This window comes from Mobula birostris, chromosome 1 (genome assembly GCF_030028105.1).
Source record: "Mobula birostris isolate sMobBir1 chromosome 1, sMobBir1.hap1, whole genome shotgun sequence".
Classification (NCBI taxonomy): Eukaryota; Metazoa; Chordata; class Chondrichthyes; order Myliobatiformes; family Myliobatidae; genus Mobula; species Mobula birostris.
The window spans coordinates 100,032,990-100,054,368 of NC_092370.1; the positions used below are offsets into that span (position 1 = coordinate 100,032,990).

General features: G+C 45.1%; 1 protein-coding gene across 1 annotated transcript in view; it reads left to right on the forward strand.

Moving 5' to 3' along the window:
* The first annotated feature begins 5,207 nt into the window (after nucleotides 1-5,207).
* LOC140189414 (1-phosphatidylinositol 4,5-bisphosphate phosphodiesterase delta-1-like) overlaps nucleotides 5,208-21,379 on the forward strand; it is a 42,111-nt gene continuing 25,939 nt past the window's right edge. The window contains exons 1-5 of the mRNA XM_072246117.1: nucleotides 5,208-6,642; nucleotides 13,551-13,715; nucleotides 18,051-18,267; nucleotides 18,720-18,849; nucleotides 21,033-21,261. Coding sequence (XP_072102218.1) covers nucleotides 5,208-6,642; nucleotides 13,551-13,715; nucleotides 18,051-18,267; nucleotides 18,720-18,849; nucleotides 21,033-21,261 — 2,176 coding nt within the window. The remainder of the gene's footprint in view (nucleotides 6,643-13,550; nucleotides 13,716-18,050; nucleotides 18,268-18,719; nucleotides 18,850-21,032; nucleotides 21,262-21,379) is intronic.

The window sequence follows — 21,379 nt, forward strand, 5'->3', positions numbered from 1 at the left end:
CAGGGTAGAGGGCAAAGATTGAAAATAAAAGGAGTTGTTTGCAGCAGCAATACATAATTGTAAAAAACAATAAATTACAATAATAAATAAAAATCGAAGTAAGTAAGTAGTGCAAAAAGAGAGGGAAAATGTTGGAGAAGTGTTCATCGGTTTATTGTCCATTCAGAAAACTGATAGTGGTGGGGGGAGGGGGGTGAGTGGGAGAAATTGTTCCTGAAATATTGAGTGTGTGTCTTCGGGCTCCAGTATCCCCCTCTTGATGGTAGCAATCAGAAGAGAGTATGTCCTGGGTGATGGGGGTCCTTTTTGATGAACGCTGTCTGTTTGAAGCATCACATTCTGAAGATGTTTTCGATGCTGGGGCGATCGATACCCAGAATGGAGCCGGCTGAGTTTACAACTGTTTGCAACTTTCCCGATCCTGTGCAGTGACCCCTCCATACTAGAAAGTGATGCAATCCATCAGAATGCTCTCCACGGTACATCTATAGAAATTTGTGATAGTCTTTGTTGATGTATACACTCTCTATCCTGCTCACAATTTTAGACACATCCATAAGGTCACCCCTCAGTCTCCAACACTGGAAAGAATAAAGATCAGCCTCTCCAACCTTCCCCTGTGACTCAGTTTTGGTCTATCTTGGATAGTGCTCCAAAACTGTTCACAATACTGCAAGTATGTTCTGACCAATGCTTTATAAAATCTTCCATTACACCCTTTATTTTACAGTCGAGACCTCTCGAAGTAATGTTAACATTGCATTTCCCGTCCATATCACTGGCTTAACCTGCAAGTTGCTCCATTGGGAATCCTGTATGAGGACTGTTATGTCCCTTTGCACCTCAAATTTCTGAATTTGCTCCCCTTTTGAAAATCTCTACCTTTATTCCTTCTACCAAACTGCATGACGATATCCTTCCCTTCACTGTACCTGCCACTTCAATGAGACTGAATGCTGGAATCTGAAGCAACACACAAACCGCTGGAAAAACTCAGCAGATCAGGCAACATTTGTGGAGGGGAATGAACAATTGGTGTCGCTGGAATGAGGGATAGAGGTGAGATAACTACTATTAAGTGGTGGGGCAAGATCAGGTACCTGATGTGTGGATCCAGGTTGTGTGGCGGGGTGTTGTGTGATAGCAGATGGAGTGGGGGAGAGAAGGAGCGGTCTCAAAAGCTCGGACTGTTCTAGTCGAATTGTGTTTTTTTTTTTTGGAGATTTAATGGAACATTGCTGTGTAGGCCTAATTGTTTCATCGATATATGCAATTGTATGAAATGTACATACAGTAATTCACAAGCACCAGCATTGAGTTGGGGTTCATTTTAAGAAGCTGGTCTGACTTGATTACTTTTTTTAACCATGCTTTACACTGAACATTTGGAGGGGAAAAAGGGAGTTTGTTAAGGGTTCCCTTGAACTTAAAACACCTCACCCATTCTATCTGTGAAAGCCTACACTGGAGACCTGGATGCTCTGGGACGATTCCAGAGTTATTGAACATGTTGGCCAATGCAGTCGCTTTGAAACTGCTGAAGTTTTGGGAGAAAAGTGTTTTTGCTTAATTTGTACAAGCCAAGGCCCTATTTGCACTGTGAGAAATATCCGCGGACAATACCAGATGTTACTGTGGAGTAGGTCGCTCAGTAATTCCACGGTGGTCAATTGTTCATTATGGACACCCCCTCAGAGCAACATTTCCTTTGTGATGAGGGTGGTCATGAGAGTGTGCTGCTGGCTTTGCCTATTGATGAGGAGGCACAGAGTGACAAAATCTCACTGGAGGCCTCCAACAGCAGCGTGGTGGTGGTGGCGACTCTGGTCCGGGTCCATGTATGCCTCTGGCCACTTCATGAAGTAATCCATGGCCACAAGAACGTAGTGCTTCCTGCTGTCGGTGAGGGTTTGGGGCCCAGGATGGCCACTCTACGCACTCCATTGGGACCCCCACCAGGTACTGCTGCATTGGTGGTATGGCCCCTTCTGAGATGTGCAAGTGTACCAACAGCTCCACGTCCTGACTGCACTCAGGCCGGTAGAAGCATTCACGCAGCTTGCCCAATGCCTTTGTAACACCAAAGTGGAAGGCCCTGACCAGCCTCTGCACCCACTGCTGCACGACGGCACAGAAGCCCTGGGGCACCAACAGTTGCAGAAGATGTCTGTTGCCATCTGAAAACCGCCACTGCTGTAACAACCACCCATCGTGCACCTCCAGTATGCCCCACTGAGAGTGTAGGGCTTTCGTCTCTCGATCCAGGGTGGAGACCTCTGCCCACTCCAGCCACCGTCCAATATGCAGCTACCCCTTCAACCGGGCCAGCGTGACATCACTTTCGTGTTCGCAGTGCAGCTGCTTGTGCTCAATGATGGGGAGGTCTATCTCACCACGGGCCGCCGCCTGAACTGTCGCCACCTTGCTTGCTGCTGGCTCCATTTTCGAGGTGGCAACTGTAGTGACACTCAGTGGCCTCACAGGGATGAGGAGAATGGACGTCAGCATTGCTGTGGTGCCTTCCGGCACGGTGCTGCTCCTCAAAATCGTAGTCATGGAGAGCTTCCAGCTACCGCACCAGCTGCCTCTTGGGACCATGGAAGCTCAATAGCCAGGTCAACGGCGCATACTCCATGTGAAGCAGGATCGGTCGGCTGAAGAGGTAGGGGTGAAAGTGGTGCAGAGCCTGGACCACGGCCAAGAGCTCCTGATAGGTGACAAAATAGTTCATTTCTGGGCAGCACCAGCTGTAAAGTCCAGCCAGCTTCTCAATTGTATTGAGGTCTGGACTCTGATTTGGCCACTTATCTTGCAAAGTGTTCATACAGATTACTTAGTGCAATGGGTACAATGTAAAAAAAAAATATAACAGAAGGCAGAATAAAGTTTAGCAGTCACAAAGAAAGTGCAGTACAAGTAAGCAATCAAGTGCAAGATCAAAATGAGTTCAAGAGTCTATCCAAGTACAGGCTATTCAGCTCATGACGTTGATCGGACCTTTCAAAGTATTCTGAGGTCCATCTAATCCCTCCCACAGAGCCCACATTTTTTCTATCATCCATGTGCCTATCTAAGTTTCTAATTGTCCTTACTGTATCTGCCAATAGTTTTTTAAAACGGGGTAGAAGCTGTCCTTGTGCTGAGTGGTGCATGCTTTTGGGTTTTTGAGTCTTTTGCCGGAGGTAGTAAGAAATATTGTCTGAGGTGGGAGGGGTCTTTGATTATTCTGGCTGCTTTACTGAGGCAGTGAGAAGTGCAGACAGAGTCAGTGGAGGGGAGGCTGGTTTCGGTGATGCGCAAAGCTACGTCAATCCCACTGCAGATTCTTTTGATCATTTTCAAGATCATATTGAGATAGATTGTGAAATAAAGAGTCCATCTTATTGTATAAGGGGACAGTTCAATCGTCTTATAACAGAAAGATAGAAGCTGTTCTTGTGTCGGGTGCTAGTTTGTGCTTTAAGGCTTTTGTATCTTCCGCCTGATGGGAGACGGGAGGGGGGAAAATATCTGGTATGGGAGAGGTCCTTGAATAAGCCAGTGTTTTTGCTGAGATAGTGGGACGGGCAGACACAGTTCATGGTGGGGAGGATGGTTTCCATGATGTGCTGAACTGTATCCACAAACATTTTTCATTATTTTGTAGTTACGAGCAAGATCTTGATGATATAGTTAGGCCACACTTAGATCCCCTCCAGTTCGCCTACCAGCCCCGACTAGGAGTTGAGGATGCCATCGTCTACCTGCTGAACCGTGTCTATGCCCACCTGGACAAGCCAGCGAGCACTGAGGGTCATGTTTTTTGACCTCTCCAGTGCGTTCAACACCATCCGCCCTGCTCTGCTGGGGGAAAAGCTGACAGCGATGCAGATGGATGCTTTCCTGGTGTCATGGATACTTGATTACCTGACTGGCAGACCACAGTACCTGTACTTGCAACACTGTGTGTCCGACAGAGTGATCAGCAGCACTGGGGCTCCACAGGGGACTATCTTGTCTCCCTTTCTCTTCATCATTTACACCTCGGACTTCAACTACTGCACAGTCTTGTCATCTTCAGAAGTTTTCTGATGACTCGGCCATAGTTGGATGCATCAGCAAAGGAGATGAGGCTAAGTACAGGGCTACGGTAGGAAACTTTGTCACATGGTGTGAGTGGAATTATCTGCAGCTTAATATGAAAAAGACTAAAGCCTGGTGGTAGACCTGAGGAGGGCTAAGGCACCGGTGACCCCTGTTTCCATCCAGGGGGTCAGTGTGGACATGGTGGAGGATTACAAATACCTGGGGATACGAAATGACAATAAACTCGACTGGTCTAAGAACACTGAGGCTGTCTACAAGAAGGGTCAGAGCTGTCTCTATTTCCCGAGGAGACTGAAGTCCTTTAACATCTGCCGGACGATGCTGAGGATGTTCTACGAGTCTGTGGTGGCCAGTGCTATCATGTTTGCTGTTGTGTGCTGGGGCAGCAGGCTGAGTGTAGCAGACACCAACAGAATCAACAAACTCATTCCTAAGGCCAGTGATGTTGTGGGGATACAACTGGGCTCTCTGACAGTGGTGTCTGAAAAGAGGATGCTGTCCAAGTTGCATGCCATCTTGGACAATGTCTCCCACCCACTACATAATGTACTGGGTGGGCACAGGAGTACATTCAGCCAGAGGCTCATTCCACCGAGATGCAACACTGAGCGTCATAGGAAGTCATTCCCGCCTGTGGCCATCAAACTTTACAACTCCTCCCTTGGAGGGTCAGACACCCTGAGCCAATAGGCTGGTCCTGGATTTATTTCCTGGCATAATTTACATATTACTATTTAATTATTTATTGTTTTATTAGTATTTATTTATGGGCAACTGTAATGAAAACTAATTTCCCTCGGGATCAATGAAGTATGACTATGACTATATAGATTGTGGGTTCATGAGTATATCCTCATGTATAATGGGAGGCTGGTTTTCATGATGTCATGATGATGTGTCCACAATACTTGTACATTTTCTTGAGCAAGGTCATAATGAGCTAGGTCATCAATGCATGTTATTTTTCAAGGGACTGCTAAGTATTTTAATAACTGTAGGACAGGAGTTGTCTATTGGCAAAGTCCAAGTTTTGTGCTTCTCCCTGCTGAAGAGGGGAGTACCTTCTTGCTTTGCTTCTGCAATATTGTTGGAATTCTACTTGTATCCCCCAGAACAGCGGGATGTGCTGCCACAAACTATCTGCGCTGCTGCTCCTCAGCCTGTCAGCTGTTGGGGCCGCTGTTGCCGCCAGCCTCTGGGCCCGCAGGAAGAATACCAGGAAGGGCCCCCTAGCTGGGGAAGCTGAGCTCGGAGCAGACGTCGCCCAGCAGGACGTTGAGCGAGTGGAGCTAGAAAACTTGGTATGCTCGAGTCTACCAGTAAACATCGAGACGGAAAGTCTCGAAGCTGGAAGCTTGGCTCCCAAGGTTACAGAGTCAGAACATGAGACGGAAAATTTGTGTCCGGGTGAGGGTAGCCTGGATTTCCAGGAAGGTTATTCAGAGGAAGGAGCTCTGAATAGGAAACCAGAGAGCCAGAATATTGGGGGTGATAATATGGAAGAAGGGGATGAAGGAAAGCAGCATGGAATTAGTTTACTGGAACAGCCAGATGGAAAGCCAGGTCCCGAGCTAACTGTTGGGGCCGCTGTTGCCGCCAGCCTCTGGGCCCGCAGGAAAAATACCAGGAAGGGCCCCCTAGCTGGGGAAGCTGAGCTCGGAGCAGACGTCGCCCAGCAGGACGTTGAGCGAGTGGAGCCAGAAAAGTTGGGATGCTCGAGTCTACCAGTAATCATCGAGACGGAAAATCTGCAAGCTGAAAGCTTGGCTCCTGAGGTTAGAGAGTCAGAACATGAAACTGAAAATTTGTGTCCAGGTGAGGGTAGCCTGGATTTCCAGGAAGGTTATTCAGAGCAAGGAGCTCTGAATAGGAAACCAGAGAGCCAGAATATTGGGGGTGATAATATGGAAGAAGGGGATGAAGGAAAGCAGCATGGAATTAGTTTACTGGAACAGCCAGATGGAGAGCCAGGTCCCGAGCTAGCTGTTGGGAATTTTCCGTCAGAGGTGGCTGCCCCAGCAATGAAGCAAGTGTTCAAAAACGGAGATACCTGGGATGAGAACATGATAAATGAAAGTAAGGATGAAGGAATCATTGCTGAGGAGGAAGTGAATAATGAAAGGAAAGACAATGTAATTGTGGGAGAAGAGAAAGTGGGACTTAAAAGAGGGGATCAAGGAATGAGCAGTGAAGAACAGGTGCAGAACGATGAACAGAGTCCAGAGTGTGGATCAGATGACACCACAAAGGTGGGTGACAGAAGAGCTCCATTGAGTGGAAGATTGCAATCGGTAGGAAAGTTTCTTGGCGTTAAGAAACGAAGGTATGCAGAGGTGAGATTGGCTGAGGACGGGAAGACAGAATACAAGAGAAGATGGCCAAGAACAAATCAAAAACTCCACAGAGATCGGCAAAGATGTGAACAAGAGGGCTGCCGAGGTGAGGGAATGGTGCCCGCTGATATGACGCTGCAGTCAAGATTCTGCAAAGAGGATTCAGTTCACATCACAAAATATACAGAAGATTTGAATGCAAACTCTCACAAAGAAGCTGAAGGTAAAAATTGTCTCATACCAATAGATGTGTGAGCGAGTGAGTGTGAGAGAAAATGTGAGAGAATAGATGTTTAGGCACGATCGCTGTATCAAGGTTTTTATATTAAATACAGTTGCCACCTGTATCTGGAAAAAAAGTGGCCAGTGGGTGTATTTTCTTGGTCTTCTGCTGCTGTAACCCATTCACTTCAAGGTTTGATGTATTGTGCATTCAGAGATGCTGTTCTACACAGCACTGTTGTAATATATGGTTATTTGTGTTCCCAGTGTCTTCCTGTCAGCTTGAGCTTGTTTGGCCATTTTCCACTGTCCCTTTCAATTAACAAGGTGTTTGGATGGTTTTTGCACCATTCTCTGAAAACTCAAGAGACTGTTGTGCTTTAAAATTCCAGCTCATCAGTTTCTGTGAAACACAGACCACTCTGTCTGGCACCAACTATCATTCTGTGGTCAAAGTCACTTAGATCACGTTTCTACCCCATTCTGATATTTGGTCTGAACAGCAATTGAACCTCTTGTACATGGCTACATGCTTTTATGCATTGAGTTCCTGCCACGTACATTTCTGTTTCGCATAATCTTTTTTTTCGCTCCCACTCCTTTGCCCTCTTCTCTTATTTAACTCTTAAAGAAGTAATCTCAGCCAGCCCTTTAAAGATTAGCTTTATTTATCACACGTCGAAATATTCAGTGAAACGTGCAGTCTTGTATTGAGGACTTACACGGTCTGAGGATGGGCTCTGGGCACACCGTAAATGTTGGCACGCATCCAGCGCCAACATTGCATGCCACAACTCACTAACCTGAACCTGTACCTACTTGGAATGTGGCAGAATACCAGAGCACCCAAAGGAATCCCAGGTGCCCACAGGGAGAACAGGCAAGCTCCTTACAGGCAGCAGTGGGAATCGAACCCTTACCAGTGATTGCTAGCACTGTAAAGTGATCGCCACTGACCACTACACTTCCGCAGACGTACTGGTTTCTTCCAGTGAACTGACGGGTGCTCTTCAAGGAATTGGTTCCCATGTCCTTGTATGCTGAGACCATGTCAGTGATTCCAACAATAAATACAATGCTGAGCACAAACCAGCAGAGAGGAATTAACAATCCCAAGTCACAATTAAACCCTTTCTGAAGAGAGATGTGTAAACAAGCTGTATCTCTGCATCTATCCCAACTTGGATAGTCGAGAACTTTAATTGAAGTGTAGCAGGCTGAAGCGTGACTTTATAGCAGTGTCTAAAATTAGAAGGGGTATAGATAGTGTGAATGTACTAAGTCTTTTTCCTTGGACTGGTGAATCAAGGACTAGAGGGCACATGTTAAAGGTGAGAGGGAAGAAATTTAATGGTTAAGTTCAGATTTATTTCTCAAAGTTTAGAGTTCACAGTAAATTTATTTTCAAATTCCATATATGTCACCATATACTATCCTGAAATTCATTTTCTTCTGGACCTTCCCAATACAATTAATAATAGCGTTGCACACCGGGGGTGTGGTTGTCAGCACGCCCCCAGCATTCCTAGCAGCCAGCGCTGTGTGTTTAGTACAATTATGTTGAGATGTTCAAATTTAGTTTTTGTTACATTTCAGCTCGGGTAATACAGTTGTTCACTTGTGTGTTTGTGTGCCATCCTGAATGTAACCGAGGTGTGTAGTAATCATCTCCTCCGTCAGTGTGTGACTGAGTTCTCACCCAAGCTTTGCGCTCTGTTGTGCATGTCGCAATAGGAAGAGCAGTTGAGATGAGTGAGCTTTTGTCATCTGCCATTATGTACCAAATGCTCGCCACAATACGATAGAATCAAAGATAAACTACACACGAAGTCTGACAAAGAACCAATGTGCAAAAGATGACAAATTATGCTGATACGACATAATAATAATAACAAGTAAATAAATAACTTTGAGAACATGAGCTGTATTGCCGTTGAAAGTGTGTTCAAGGGTTGGGCTCAGTGATCTGTTCAGTGTTAAGGTGAGGGAAATTATCCACACTGGTTCAGGAGCCTCATGGTTGAAGGGTAATAACTGTTCCTGAACTTGGTGGTGTGGGAAATGTAGATCCTGTGCCTCCGTCCTGATGGCAACAATGAGAAGGGAGCGTGGCCTAGATGGCGGACGTCCTTGAAAATCGATGCTGCTTTCTTCTGGCAGTGCTTCTTATAGATGTGCTCAATGGTGGATGTTGGAGCTTTTCCTCTGGACTGGGCCGTATCCATCACTTTTTGTCGGCCTTGACATTCTTGAACATTGGTCTTTCCATACCAGGCCGTTAGGCAACCAGTCAGGATACTCTCCACTGTGCAACTCCAGAAGAAAGAATGTCTGAGGTGGGAAGGTCTTTGATGATGCTGGCTGCTTTACTGAGGCAGTGAGAAATACAGACAGCTTTCCCCATCAGAGAAACCTGCCTCCACTCCATAGACTCTATGTCCAAAACACTGCAGATCCTTTTGATTACATGTGAGATTATATTGAGATAGATTGTAAAATAAAGAGTCCATCTTATTGTACAAGGGGACTGTTCAATCATCTCATAACAGGAAGATAGAAGCTGTTCTTGCGTCTGGTGCTGGTTTGTGCTTTAAGGCTTTTGTATCTTCCGACTGATGGGAGATGGGAGAAGAGAAAGTATCTGGTGTGGGACAGCTCTAAAGATCTGGGGGTTATTCACGCCCCCAGCATTTATGTTTGAAAATTGCATTCATAATGTGCGTATTCAGTACAATTATAGTGAGATGTTCGAGTTCAGTTTTTGTTACATTTTATCTCGGGTTATTCAGTTGTTCATTTGTGTGTTTGTGTGCTACCCTGAATGTAACCAGGATGTGCACTAATAACTTCCCTATCTGTATGTGATTGAGTTACTTCTCACCAAGCTTTGCGCTCTGTTATTGTGCATGTCGCAATAGAAAGAGCAGTTGAGATGAGTGAGCTTTCCTCGTTTGTCATCATGTACCGAATGCTCGCCACAATACAATAGAATCAAAGCTAAACTGCACACAAAGACTGATAAACAACCAACGTATAAAAGATGAGAAACTATGCTAATACAAAATAATAATAATAAGTAAATAAATAACTTTGAGAACGTGAGTTGTACTGTCTTTGCAAGTGTGTTCAAAGGTTGTGCTCATGCTGATAATCCCCTGATTTCGTCCTCCTGCAGTCAAAGAAACACATATTTGGCTTGGCTGATGTTGGACCATAAGATATAGGAACAGAAGTAGGCCACTCGGCATCGAGTCTGCTCCGCCATTCAATCATGGGCTGATGCATTTCTTCCAGTCATCCCCACTTCGCTGCCTTCACCCCATATCCTTTGATGTCCTGGCTAATCAAGAACCTATCTATCTCTGCCTTAAATACACCCAATGACTTGGGTGTTCCAAAAATCCATCCTTTAGACATTCTACAAATTCTCTCTCTTGAGGTCCAGTACTTGCCTGGTTTTTCCAATCCACTTTCATGTTAAAATCCCCAAAGATTATCATGACACTGCCTTCTGACACGCCTTTTCTGTCTTCTGCTGTAATTTGTAATCCACATCCTGGCTGCTGTTTGGAGGCCTGAATACAACTGCCATTTGGGTCCTTTTACCCTTGTCATTTCTTAGCTCAACCCATAGACACTCTACACCTTCCTATCCTATGTCATCCCTTTCTAATGATTTAATATTATTTCTTCTACACAGGGCGACACCACCCCCTCTGCCTACTAACCTATCTTTCCGATACACTGAATATCTTTGCACGTTCAGCTCCCAGTGACAGCCATCCTTTAGCCAAGTTTCAGAAATGGCCACAAGGTCAATCTTGCTAATCTGTAGCTGAATTTCAAGATCGGCCATTTTATTTCTTGTGCTGCAGGCATTCAAATATAAACATTTTTGGTCCAGTATTTGGTGCTTTCTGTTTTAACTGCACCACACCTCTATTGCCCTGTAACTCATCCCACTGGATGTGATTATGCCTCATCTTCTGCCTGTCCTTTCTATCATCTCTGTTGCACGCTATCTTTGATTTATTTCTGTTTTCCCCTTCCTCAGCCCTATCACCCCAGTTCCCATCCCCCTACCAAATTAGTTTAAACCCTCCCTAACAGCTCTAGTAAATATGCCCGCTCGGATATTGGACCCCTTTGGGTTCAAGTGTAACCCGTACATTTTGTACAGATCGTACCTCCCCAGAAGAGGCCCCAATGATCCAGGAATCTGAAGCCCTGCCCCTTCCATCAGTCTCCCAGCTACACATTAAGATACCTGATCATGCTGTTCTTGCACTTGCTAGCATGTGGCACAGGCAGCAATCCTGAGATTGCTACCCAAGAGGTCCTGCTTTTCAGCTTCCTTCCCAACTCCCTGAATTCTCTCTTCAATAGCTCCTCACTTTTTCTACCTTTGTCATTGCTACCAATGTGTACCAAGACTTCTGGCTGTTCACCCTCTCCCTTCAGAATACCCTGCACCCGAACCAAGACATCCCGTACCCTGGCACCTGGGAGGCAACACACCATGTGGGTATCTCTATCAGGCTGACAGAACCTCCTTTCTTTCCCCTCACTCTGGATCCCCCTATGACTACCACATTCCTCATCTTCCTCATCCCCCTCAATCGCATCCAAAGTCAGATAAAGATTACTGAGGTGGATGGCCACAGGGGTGCTCTCTACTATCAGAGCTCTTGCTTTCGCTTCCCTGACCGTCACCCACTTATCTACCTCCTGCAGCCTCGGGGTGATTAACTCCCTGTAGCTCCTCTCTATCTCCTGTTCACTCTCGCTAATAAGCTGTAGGTCTTCGAGCCGCAGCTCCAGATCCTTAACACCGTCTCTCAGGAGCTGCAGCTCAGTGCATCTAGAGCAGATGTGGCCAGCTGGGAGACAGGAAAATTCCCAGGATTCCCACATCCGACACCCAGAACAAAATACTAACCCTATCGGGCATGCTCTCTATTCCTCAAAAAAATGCTATGAAAACCCAAAAACGAAGTCCACCTACCCACTTACCTCGCCGAAGCCCGAATGAGCCAAAGCCTGTCGCTTCTACTCTCGCCACTGGCCTGCTCCCGACAATGGCCACTCCGCTTATCCCATCTGTACTTTTAGTTAGTTCGTTGAGCTCATTTGCCGCCTCTGATAGGCCCCGCACAATGGACTAATGCCCGCAAAGCTCTTGTTTTAAATAACCGTCTCTGACCTACGAGAAGCACTTCTTCGTCGAGTTCAGTTGCCACTGCTGAGAGGGCCCGCACAATAATATGTTAAGTGAGAAATTGTTGTTGTGGCACCATTCATCTAGATTTTCATTCTCCCTATATGTTATTTGTCAGCAGCTTTGATTTAGCCCAAAACCAGTGGTATTGTCAGCAAACTTAGAATGCAACGGGACTTGGGAGTCCTCGTACAGGATACCCTTAAAGTTAACCTCCAGGTTGAGTCAGTAGTGAAGAAGGCGAATGCAATGTTGGCATTCATTTCTAGAGGAATAGAGCATAGGAGCAAGGATGTGATGTTGAGGCTCTATAAGGCACTGGTGAGACCTCACTTGGAGTACTGTGGGCAGTTTTGGTCTCCTTATTTAAGAAAGGATGTACTGACGTTGGAGAGGGTGCAGAGAAGATTCACAAGAATGATTCCGGGAATGAGAAGGGGTTAACATATGAGGAACGTTTGTCCGCTCTTGGACTGTATTCCTTGGAGTTTAGAAGAATGAGGGGAGACCTCATAAAAAGATTTCGAATGTTGAAAGGCATGGACAGAGTGGATGTGGCAAAGATTTTTCCCATGATGGGGGAGTCTAGTACGAGAGGGCATGACTTAAGGATTGAAGGGCGCCCATTCAGAACAGAAATGCGAAGAAATTTTTTTAGTCAGAGGGTGGTGAATCTATGGAATTTGTTGCCATGGGCAGCAGTGGAGGCCAAGTCATTGGGTGTATTTAAGGCAGAGATTGATAGGTATCTGAGTAGCCAGGGCATCAAAGGTTATGGTGAGAAGGCGGGGGAGTGGGACTAAATGGGAGAATGGATCAGCTCATGATAAAATGGCGGAGCACACTCGGGCCGAATGGCCGACTTCTGCTCCTTTGTCTTATGGTCTTATGGTCTTAATATACCATTGGAGTTATCTTTAGCCTCACAGTCTCAAGTATAAAGCAAGTAGAGTATGGGGTTAAGCACACTGCCTTGTGGTGCGCCTGTGTTGATGGTGATTGTGGAAGAGATGTTGTCAGTCTGGTGACTGGCGTCAATAAGTGAGGAAATTGAGGACCCATTTGCAAAGAGGTATTGAAGTCAGGGTCTTGGAGTTTATTGATTAGGTTTGATGCAATGATAGCATTGACTACTGAACTGTAATCAATGAAGAGTGTCCTGCTGTGTGCATCTTCCCTGTGCAGATGTTCTAGGGCTGAGTGAAGAGTCAATGAAATAACATCTGCTGTAATCTGTTGTGATGGTTGGTAGATTGGATTGGATATAAATGCTACTGAATGATCATCATTGAAGCAGGTTACCTGAATCTTCTTGGGTACCAGTATGATCAATATCTGCTTGAGGCAGATGGGTACCTCAGACTGCTGTAGCGAAAAGTTAAAGATAACAGTAAATACTCCATATGGTTGATGAGCAGAGATCTTTAGAAATTCAGCCAGGTTCACTGTCTGGGCTGCATGATTTCCATGGGTTCTGTCACATAACGAGGGCCTGTGTTGTGGATTAGTATCATATCTTATTTTTTGCTCTCTCCTGAACATTAACACCTTTTCCCTGCTCTAGGCATTCTCCAGTTACCTATCCCATTCCTCCCTCGCTCCCTCTTTTCCTTCATTACCTTCTTAGCCTTCACTTCCTTTCTGCCTTTCTGGTGTCTCTCTGACTGATGTGTCCTCTCTGTTTTCCTCAGAAGACTTCAACGAAGAAGATCTTGAAGTCATGCTCAAAGGGAGCCGTCTGCTGAAAATTAAGTCTCATTTTTGGATGAAGTTCCGTTATTACAGGCTCCAGGAGGACTGTCAGATGGTGTGGTATGACTCTCAGAAAATCTTCAAGAGAGCCAGGAACCAAATTTGTGAGTGTTGTTCAAGTCTTAGAGGGATGGTGGGACAGGACAGTGAGAGTGTTGGTAGAAAGTTTACAAAAATATTTGTCCAAGGGGCCAACAATGCCAGTGATGAGACCTTGATTGATGGTATGACACCATGTTGGAGCCAGTAGATTTGCTGCCTGAAGGCAGCTCTGATCTGGGCAGAAACAGCAGAATGAAATAAAATTTAATTCATTTAATTTCGAGATACAACACAGAACAGACCTTTCTGGTCCAACAACTCGCCTACTTAACATGATCCCAATGGCAGGACAATACTCAATTACTAATTATACTACTAAATTGTACGACTTCGGACTGCGGAGGAAACCCACTTGATCACAGGGAGTATGAAAAAGCCCCTTGCAGACGGTGCCAGAATTGAAATGTGAACTCTGACGACCTGAGCTGTCATAGCGTCCTGGTAACTGCCACGCAAGAGTGATGCCCCTTGTCCTTTGTGCTGTCTGTGTGGAGCTTGTACGTTCTCCCTGTGAACACACGTGTTTGCCCTGGGAGCTTTAACTTCCTCCCTCTATTTAATATTGGTTTGTTATTGTCACATGTAATGAGATGAAGTGTAAAACTTGGTTTTGCTTTGATCACGTCATTTTCTAATGGTGTTCATTCTTGAAGATGTTGTCTATAAATTTAATTTCTTGTGAATGGTGCTTATCTGATGCTATGAGCCATATATGTTGCTGGAAGTCAGTTTTTCAATGCCCTGTGCAAACATGTACTTGCACACAAGACAATAAACTCAATTTTGACTTTGACAGCTAGACACACATTACTTTGAAGCAAAAATACATTGAGGTAGTAAAAGCAAAATCACTACAGAATGTAGAATATAATCACTGGCACATTAGGTACACCTGCTCATTAAGGCAAATATCTAATCAGCCAGTCATGCTGGTATTTTCATGCACAATGCTCTCGAGACAATAGACAATAGGAGCAGGAGTAGGCCATTCGGCCCTTCGAGCCAGCACTGCCATTCACTGTGATTATGGCTGATCATCTAGTATTTACAGATGGTTCAAAAAAAACACAAAACTAAAGAACATCTAGTGAGTCTCATTTCTGTGGGCAGAATGTTTTGTTAATGAGAGAGGCCAGAGAACGAAGTCCAATCTGGATCAAGCTGCCTGGAAGTTGGACCTAACTTAAGTAGCCATGTGGTACAAGTGGTTGGAAGAAGAATGTCTCTGAAAGCACAACATGCCAAACCTTGAAGTGGGCAGACAATGGCAGCAGAAGACCACAAACCTGTACTCAGCACAGGAGGTACCTAATAAAGTGGCCAGTGAGTGTATTTGTGACATGTGCATCGAGACAGACAGTGAAATCTGTCATTTTGCATCAAATCAAGTCAGATGGGTTGAAAGATCAAAAGAATAATTTTACTGCATGAACACAAGAAACTCTGCAGATGCTGGACATCTACAGCAACACATACACAACTCTGGATCAGTCAGCAGAAAAGATATAGGTGGGTCAAAGTACAATTGTACACAGACACTGACTCAAATGACTTCAGACTTTACTTCAACAGTGAGAAGTTCTCAGTACAACTGTCCTGCCACATTCACTTGTTCAGATTCCAACAAAAATACACAGGCAATTTAAGAGTTCACAAAGAATACACAATAAAGGCTTCAGATAGACTGTCTCACAAGATTCAGGGTTCAGGAGAAAATGATGCAGCCAGTCCACAAAACAAAAGGGGTGTTTCCACAGGCTAGATCCCAGGTAAGTCTTTTTTCAGTACCAACACGCAGAAACGATTCCACAGAGATTGACTAACCTTAGCAGTTGATTCTAACAAGCAGATTAAGTATCATGATTGAGGAACTAATACATGCAGCCACCAGCCTTGAACGCCACTTAATCAGTCCCAGTGAGTTAGGGTGAGCATCACCATCCAGACAGATGGCATCATTGCTCTTGGAGATGTTGGTGCTGCCTGCTGGATGCTTCAGGTGTTATGTCAGCATCCAGAAAAATAAGTAGTTAATGTTTCGGACCAAAAGGAAAAGAGAGGAAGACAACTAAATAAAAAAGTGGGGGAGAGAAAGGAGGACAATTTGATGAGAGGTCTGCTTGGGAGTCTTGTAATAGCAGGTTAGAAGCTTTTCTTGAGCCTGTCCTTATATTCTTCGAGTTTTCATGTCTTCTGCAAGGAGTAGAATCTTGGGGGAGTTAAGGTGAATCTGTTGAGAGTACCACACACAATATGCCAGAAGAACTCAGGCAGCATCTATGAAAGGATATAAACTGTCAATGTTTTGGGCCAAGACCCTTCATCAGGACTGGAAAGGAAGGCAGCAGAAGCTAGCACGAGAGGGTCGGGGAGGGGAAAAATACAACCTGATCAGTGAACCAGGTGAGAGGAAAGGTTGTGGTTTTGGGAAGGTGTTTGAACTAAGAAGCTTGGAGGTCATAGGTAGAAGAAATCTCTCAAAGGTCCCTTATGTATCTACCTCTACCATCATGCCTAGCAATGTGTTCCATGCAGTCACCACACTCTGTGTATAAAAAAACAAGAAAGAAAGAAAGAAAAGAAAAATCCATCATCTGCTATCCACCCTGTACTTTGCTCCGATCACTTTAACATTATGCCTCCTTATAATAGCCATTTTCACTCTGGGGGGGAAAAATCTCTGGCTATCCACTTGATCTACATGGAGACAAGGAAGACCTCCACAGCCATCCATGACAATGAACTCCACAGATTCACCACTCTCTGGCTAAAGAAATCACTCCTCATCTCTGTTTGAAATGGATATCCCTCTATTCTGAGACTGTACCCTCTGGTACTAGTGTCCTCCGCTACAGGAAACATCCACTCCACATGCACTCTATATAGGACTTTCAATATTCATTAGGTTTAAATGAGAGCTCCCCTCGTTCTTTGAAACTCCAACAGTTACAGGCCCAGAGACAGCAAACTCTCCTCATCTGTTCATCCTTTCATTTCAGGACTCATTCTCATGAACAACTTCTGGATGCTCTCCAATACCACACATCTTTTTGAAGATAAGGGGCCCAAAACTGTTCACAATACTGGTGCAATTTGACCAATGTCTATTTAAGCCTCAGCATTACATCCTGCTCATATTCTTGTCCTCTCGAAATGAATGCTAATATTGCGTTTGCCTTCCATGCCACCAACTTAACCTGCAAGTTAACCTTCAGGGAATCCTGAACAAGGACATCCAATCCCTTTGCACTTCTGAATCTTTAATTTTCTTCCCATTTGGAAAATAGTCTTATGCCTTTATTCCTATGACCAAATTGCATGACATACACGTCCCTAAATTATATTCCATCTGCCACTTCTTTGCCCGTTCTCCTCATCTGTCTAAATCTCTCTGTAGACCCTGCTTCCTCAATATTACCTGCACCTCCACCTATCTTTGTATCATCATCTGAAAACCTGGCCACAAAGTGATCAAGTTCGTCATCCAAATTATTGATATACAACGTGTGCAGAACACAACATGTTATCAACAGCCAAACAGAACAGGCCCCCTTTATTTCCACTGTTTGCCTCACATTACGCAGGCAATCTTCTGTCCATGCAACTTATACCATGGGCTCTTCTTAAGCAGCTTCGTGTGTGACATGTTGTCAATGCAAATCCAAGTAAAAAAACATCCATTGATTCTCCTTTGTCTATCCTGGTGCATTTGTCTTATGTACCTCAGGCCTTCCAGTTTTCCATGTACCTTCTCTTTCCTAATATCAACTGCACTCATTTCAGCCATAGTGTGCTCAACCTGTGTTCATAGACATGCCCACCAGTCCAGTCAGCATCTGGGTAAATCTCATCTGCACTCTTCCTGAAACTGCCACATCCTTCCTGAAATAAGGCAAAGAGAACTGTGTCCATGGGATAGAAGCTGTTCTTGAGCCTGGGGATATGTGTTTTCAAGCTTTTTTATTTCGATGGGAGAGAGGAGAAGTGTGCATGTCTGGATTGAGGGTGATCTTTGAGGATTCTGTGTGTTTTGATGTACACGTAATAAATAAATCTGAATCTACAGGTTAGGCTGCTCTCTGGAGAAGATAAAGAGTTGACGTTCTGAGCTGAGACACTTCATCAGGACTCAGGCCAATTTCGGAAAATCTGATACATTGACTGTTTATTTTTCTGGACCGATGCTGCCTGACCTGCTCAGTCCATCCAGCATTTTCTGTGTGCTAATATGGATTTCCAGCATCTGCAGAATCTCTTGTGTTTATTAATCTGAATCTGAGTATTTTGTTCTGATCTCTGTTGCTGTTCTAACCCACCCACTCCCCAATCCCCTCCAGTCTCCATCGCTGACATCCAAGAGGTGAGGGCAGGCCACTGGTCAGAGGTGATATTGGAGAAGTGCACAGATTGCAGCTTCTCCATCCTCTTTAAGGAGAGGAACACTAAACTGGACCTGGTGGCCAACAGCACTGAGGAGGCCCAGCACTGGGTCAATGGCCTTACAAAACTGAAGATCAGAAACTCCAGCATGAAACGGAGAGGGCAGCTGGACCAGTATCCTTTGCTAAGTATGTCAGAAAGGGAGGGTACCATTTCATCCATTGTCTTCTTTGACATTGGCACCTAAGTCCACCCCCGTGTAGAAGTCAATGTTAGCAGGCACGTGGGAACTACTTCACCTCCAAGTCACGGAACCTGACTTAGAAGTACATAAGCCTATAGGTATGAGAGCACATAATCAGAATCATGTTTATTGTCACTGACATCAGCCTTGTGTTTGTGTATCTGTGTGTGTGTGTGTGTGTATATGTCTTTGCATGAGTGTGTCTGTGATCTATGTTTGTGTGCATCGCTATGTGTGACTCTCATGGGACTGTACCCCACTGTTTGGGATTGGATGGGACTGTAGCCCACTGTTTGGGTTTGGATGGGATTGTACCCCATTGCTTGGGTTTGGATGGGGCTGTACCCCACTGCTTGAGTTGTTTCCTTGCATCACTTCGCAGATTGTTCCAACTTTACCTGCAGAAGGCCAATATTGATAAGAATGCCAAAATCACGCTGGAAGAAGTGAAGCAGTTTATGCATATGATGAATATAGAAGTGGATAGTATGCATGCAATGGATCTGTTCAAGGTACACTACCGTATCTTCATGATTTAATTAATTTAATTATTGTTATTGAGAGATACAGTGCGGAATAGGCACTTCTGGACCTTCAGGTGCACTGCCCAACAACACACCTATTTAACCCCAGCCTAATTACAGGACAATTTACAATGACCAATGAACCAACTAACTGGTACGTCTTTGGTCTGTGAGAGGGAGATGGGAGCACTCAGAGGTAAGACGTGCAGTCACAGGGAGAATTGTACAGCTGGTGTCGAATTGATCTCTGAACTCCACTGGAGTGTAATAGTGTCACTTTAACCGCTACCCTACTGCGGTGCCTAAAAGACAGATAAGCTTTATTTGTCACGTGTGCATCGAAGCATACAGTGAAATACAGTACCTTGTTTCGGAGATGGACACAGCCCGTCTATGTATTGGGCTCAGTGTGCAAGGGTCACCTTGCTTTTTTTGGAATGTGGGAGTAAACTGGATCACCTGGGGAAATGCATGCAATCACAATGAGAACCCTTATAGTTACCCTTATTTGTCATATGTACATCAAAACATACAGTAAAATGTGTCATTTGTGTCAACAACCAGCACAATCTGATACTGCATTGGGAGCATCCCGCAACTGAGTTCACGCGTCAGCATCAACGTAGCATGCCCACAACTCACTAAACCTAACCCACATGTCTTGGGATGTGAGAGGAAACCAGAGCACAGAGGAAAACCACACAATCATGGGAAGAATGTAGAAACTCTTGACAGACTGTGTTAGGAATATTGAACCCTGTACTTACACTAACCACTACGCTACTGTGTTGTCCCATCTATCTCTCCCCGCAACTGGATGTTCCAGGCCTGTCAGATTTTTGTACTAACAGCCAGGCCTCCCTAGTCTGCATGTCACGGCACCTTCCTTCTCCTTTACCCACCAGCGACAGGCATCAATGATGTCATTAAGCTGGAAAACTGCAGAACATGTACTGCTGGGACCAGAGAACTTGAGTCTTAGATAGACTGGGGCTTTTTTTGCTGGAGCAGCTGAGGTGAAAGGGTAATGTTACTGAACATTAGATTTTTCTTCTTTATGGTGTTTTCTCCCCCTTTCCCCTTTCTCCATTCCTCTTCATGGTTCCACTCTCACCCCCTTTGCTCCCACCTGCTCATGACTTTCCTCTCGTTCCCCTCCTCCTCCTCCTCATTCTTTCATGGTCCACTCTCGTTTCCTATTAGAATCCTTCTCCTTCAGCCTTTCAGCTCTTCCACCAATCATCTCCCAGCTTTTTACTTCATCTTCACCTCCCCACCCAGTCATCTTCCCCCTCATCTGGTCTCACCTACAGCCTGCCAGCTTCTCCTACCAGCCTCCTATGCCTTCATATTCTCGCTTCTGCTCCCTTCCTTTCCAGTCCTGGTGAAGGATCTTAGCCCATAAAGCAGACTGTTTACTTCTCTTCATGAATGCTGTCTGACCTGCTCAGTTCCTGCGACATTTTCTCTGTGTTGCTCCACTAACCATAAATTCAAAAGAGTATAAGACATCGGAGCAAATTAGGACATTCAGTCTCCTCTGCCATTCCATCGTGGCTGATTTATTATCCCTCTCAACTGCACTCTCTTGCTTCCTCTTTATAACCTTCAATCCCCTACTAATCAAGAACCTATCAGCCACTGCTTTAAATATAGCCATTGACTTGCCCTCCACAGCCATTTGTCACAATAAATTCCATAGTGTCACCAGCCTCTGGCTAAATGAATCACCCCTCAACACCTGTAAAGGGACATCCTTCTATTCTTAGGCTGTACCTCCTGGTCTCAGACTCTAACACGAAAGGAAGCATCACCTTCACATCCACTCTGTCTGGGCCTTGGAATATGTGGTAGATTTCAATGAGATTCCCCCTGCCACCCCACCACCCCCCAACCTCATTGTTAGAAACTCCAGTGAGCGCCAGTCCAGAGTCTTCAATTGTTCCTTATGCAGTGACGCTTTCTTTCCCAGGATGATTTCCATGAGCCTCCTCTGGACCCTCTCCAATGCTAGCGCACACTTTCTTATAAAAGGGCCCAACACTCTCTGGCAAAGTGGTTGAATGAGGTGAACTGTTTTCACTGGGGTGAAGGCAGCACAGATTCAGTAGCAATACAATTTTGGCCGTTCTTTCATCGTAACTGTCTCTGGTCCTTTCTTCCACCCTCAGAAATGTGACAAGGCGAAAGACGGTACCATCTGTGGCAGGGAGATTAAAGAGTTTTATCACATGCTCACGGACCGCAAGGAGATCACCACCATCTTTGATTTCTACTGCAACAAGGAGCAGCTGATCAGCGTGGGAAAACTCCAGGAGTTCCTATGGAAGGAACAAAGGGAGAGTGTGACGCAGGAGAGTGCATCACATCTCATCCAGATGTATGAATTAAACGAGGAAGGTAAGCCACATCCCTCACCTTGAAGTTGTGTTGCCTACACTTTGGGGATGTTTAATCACATGACCTGTCACCTCAGAACATATACTCAAGTGGCCACTTTATTAGATACCTCTGGTAT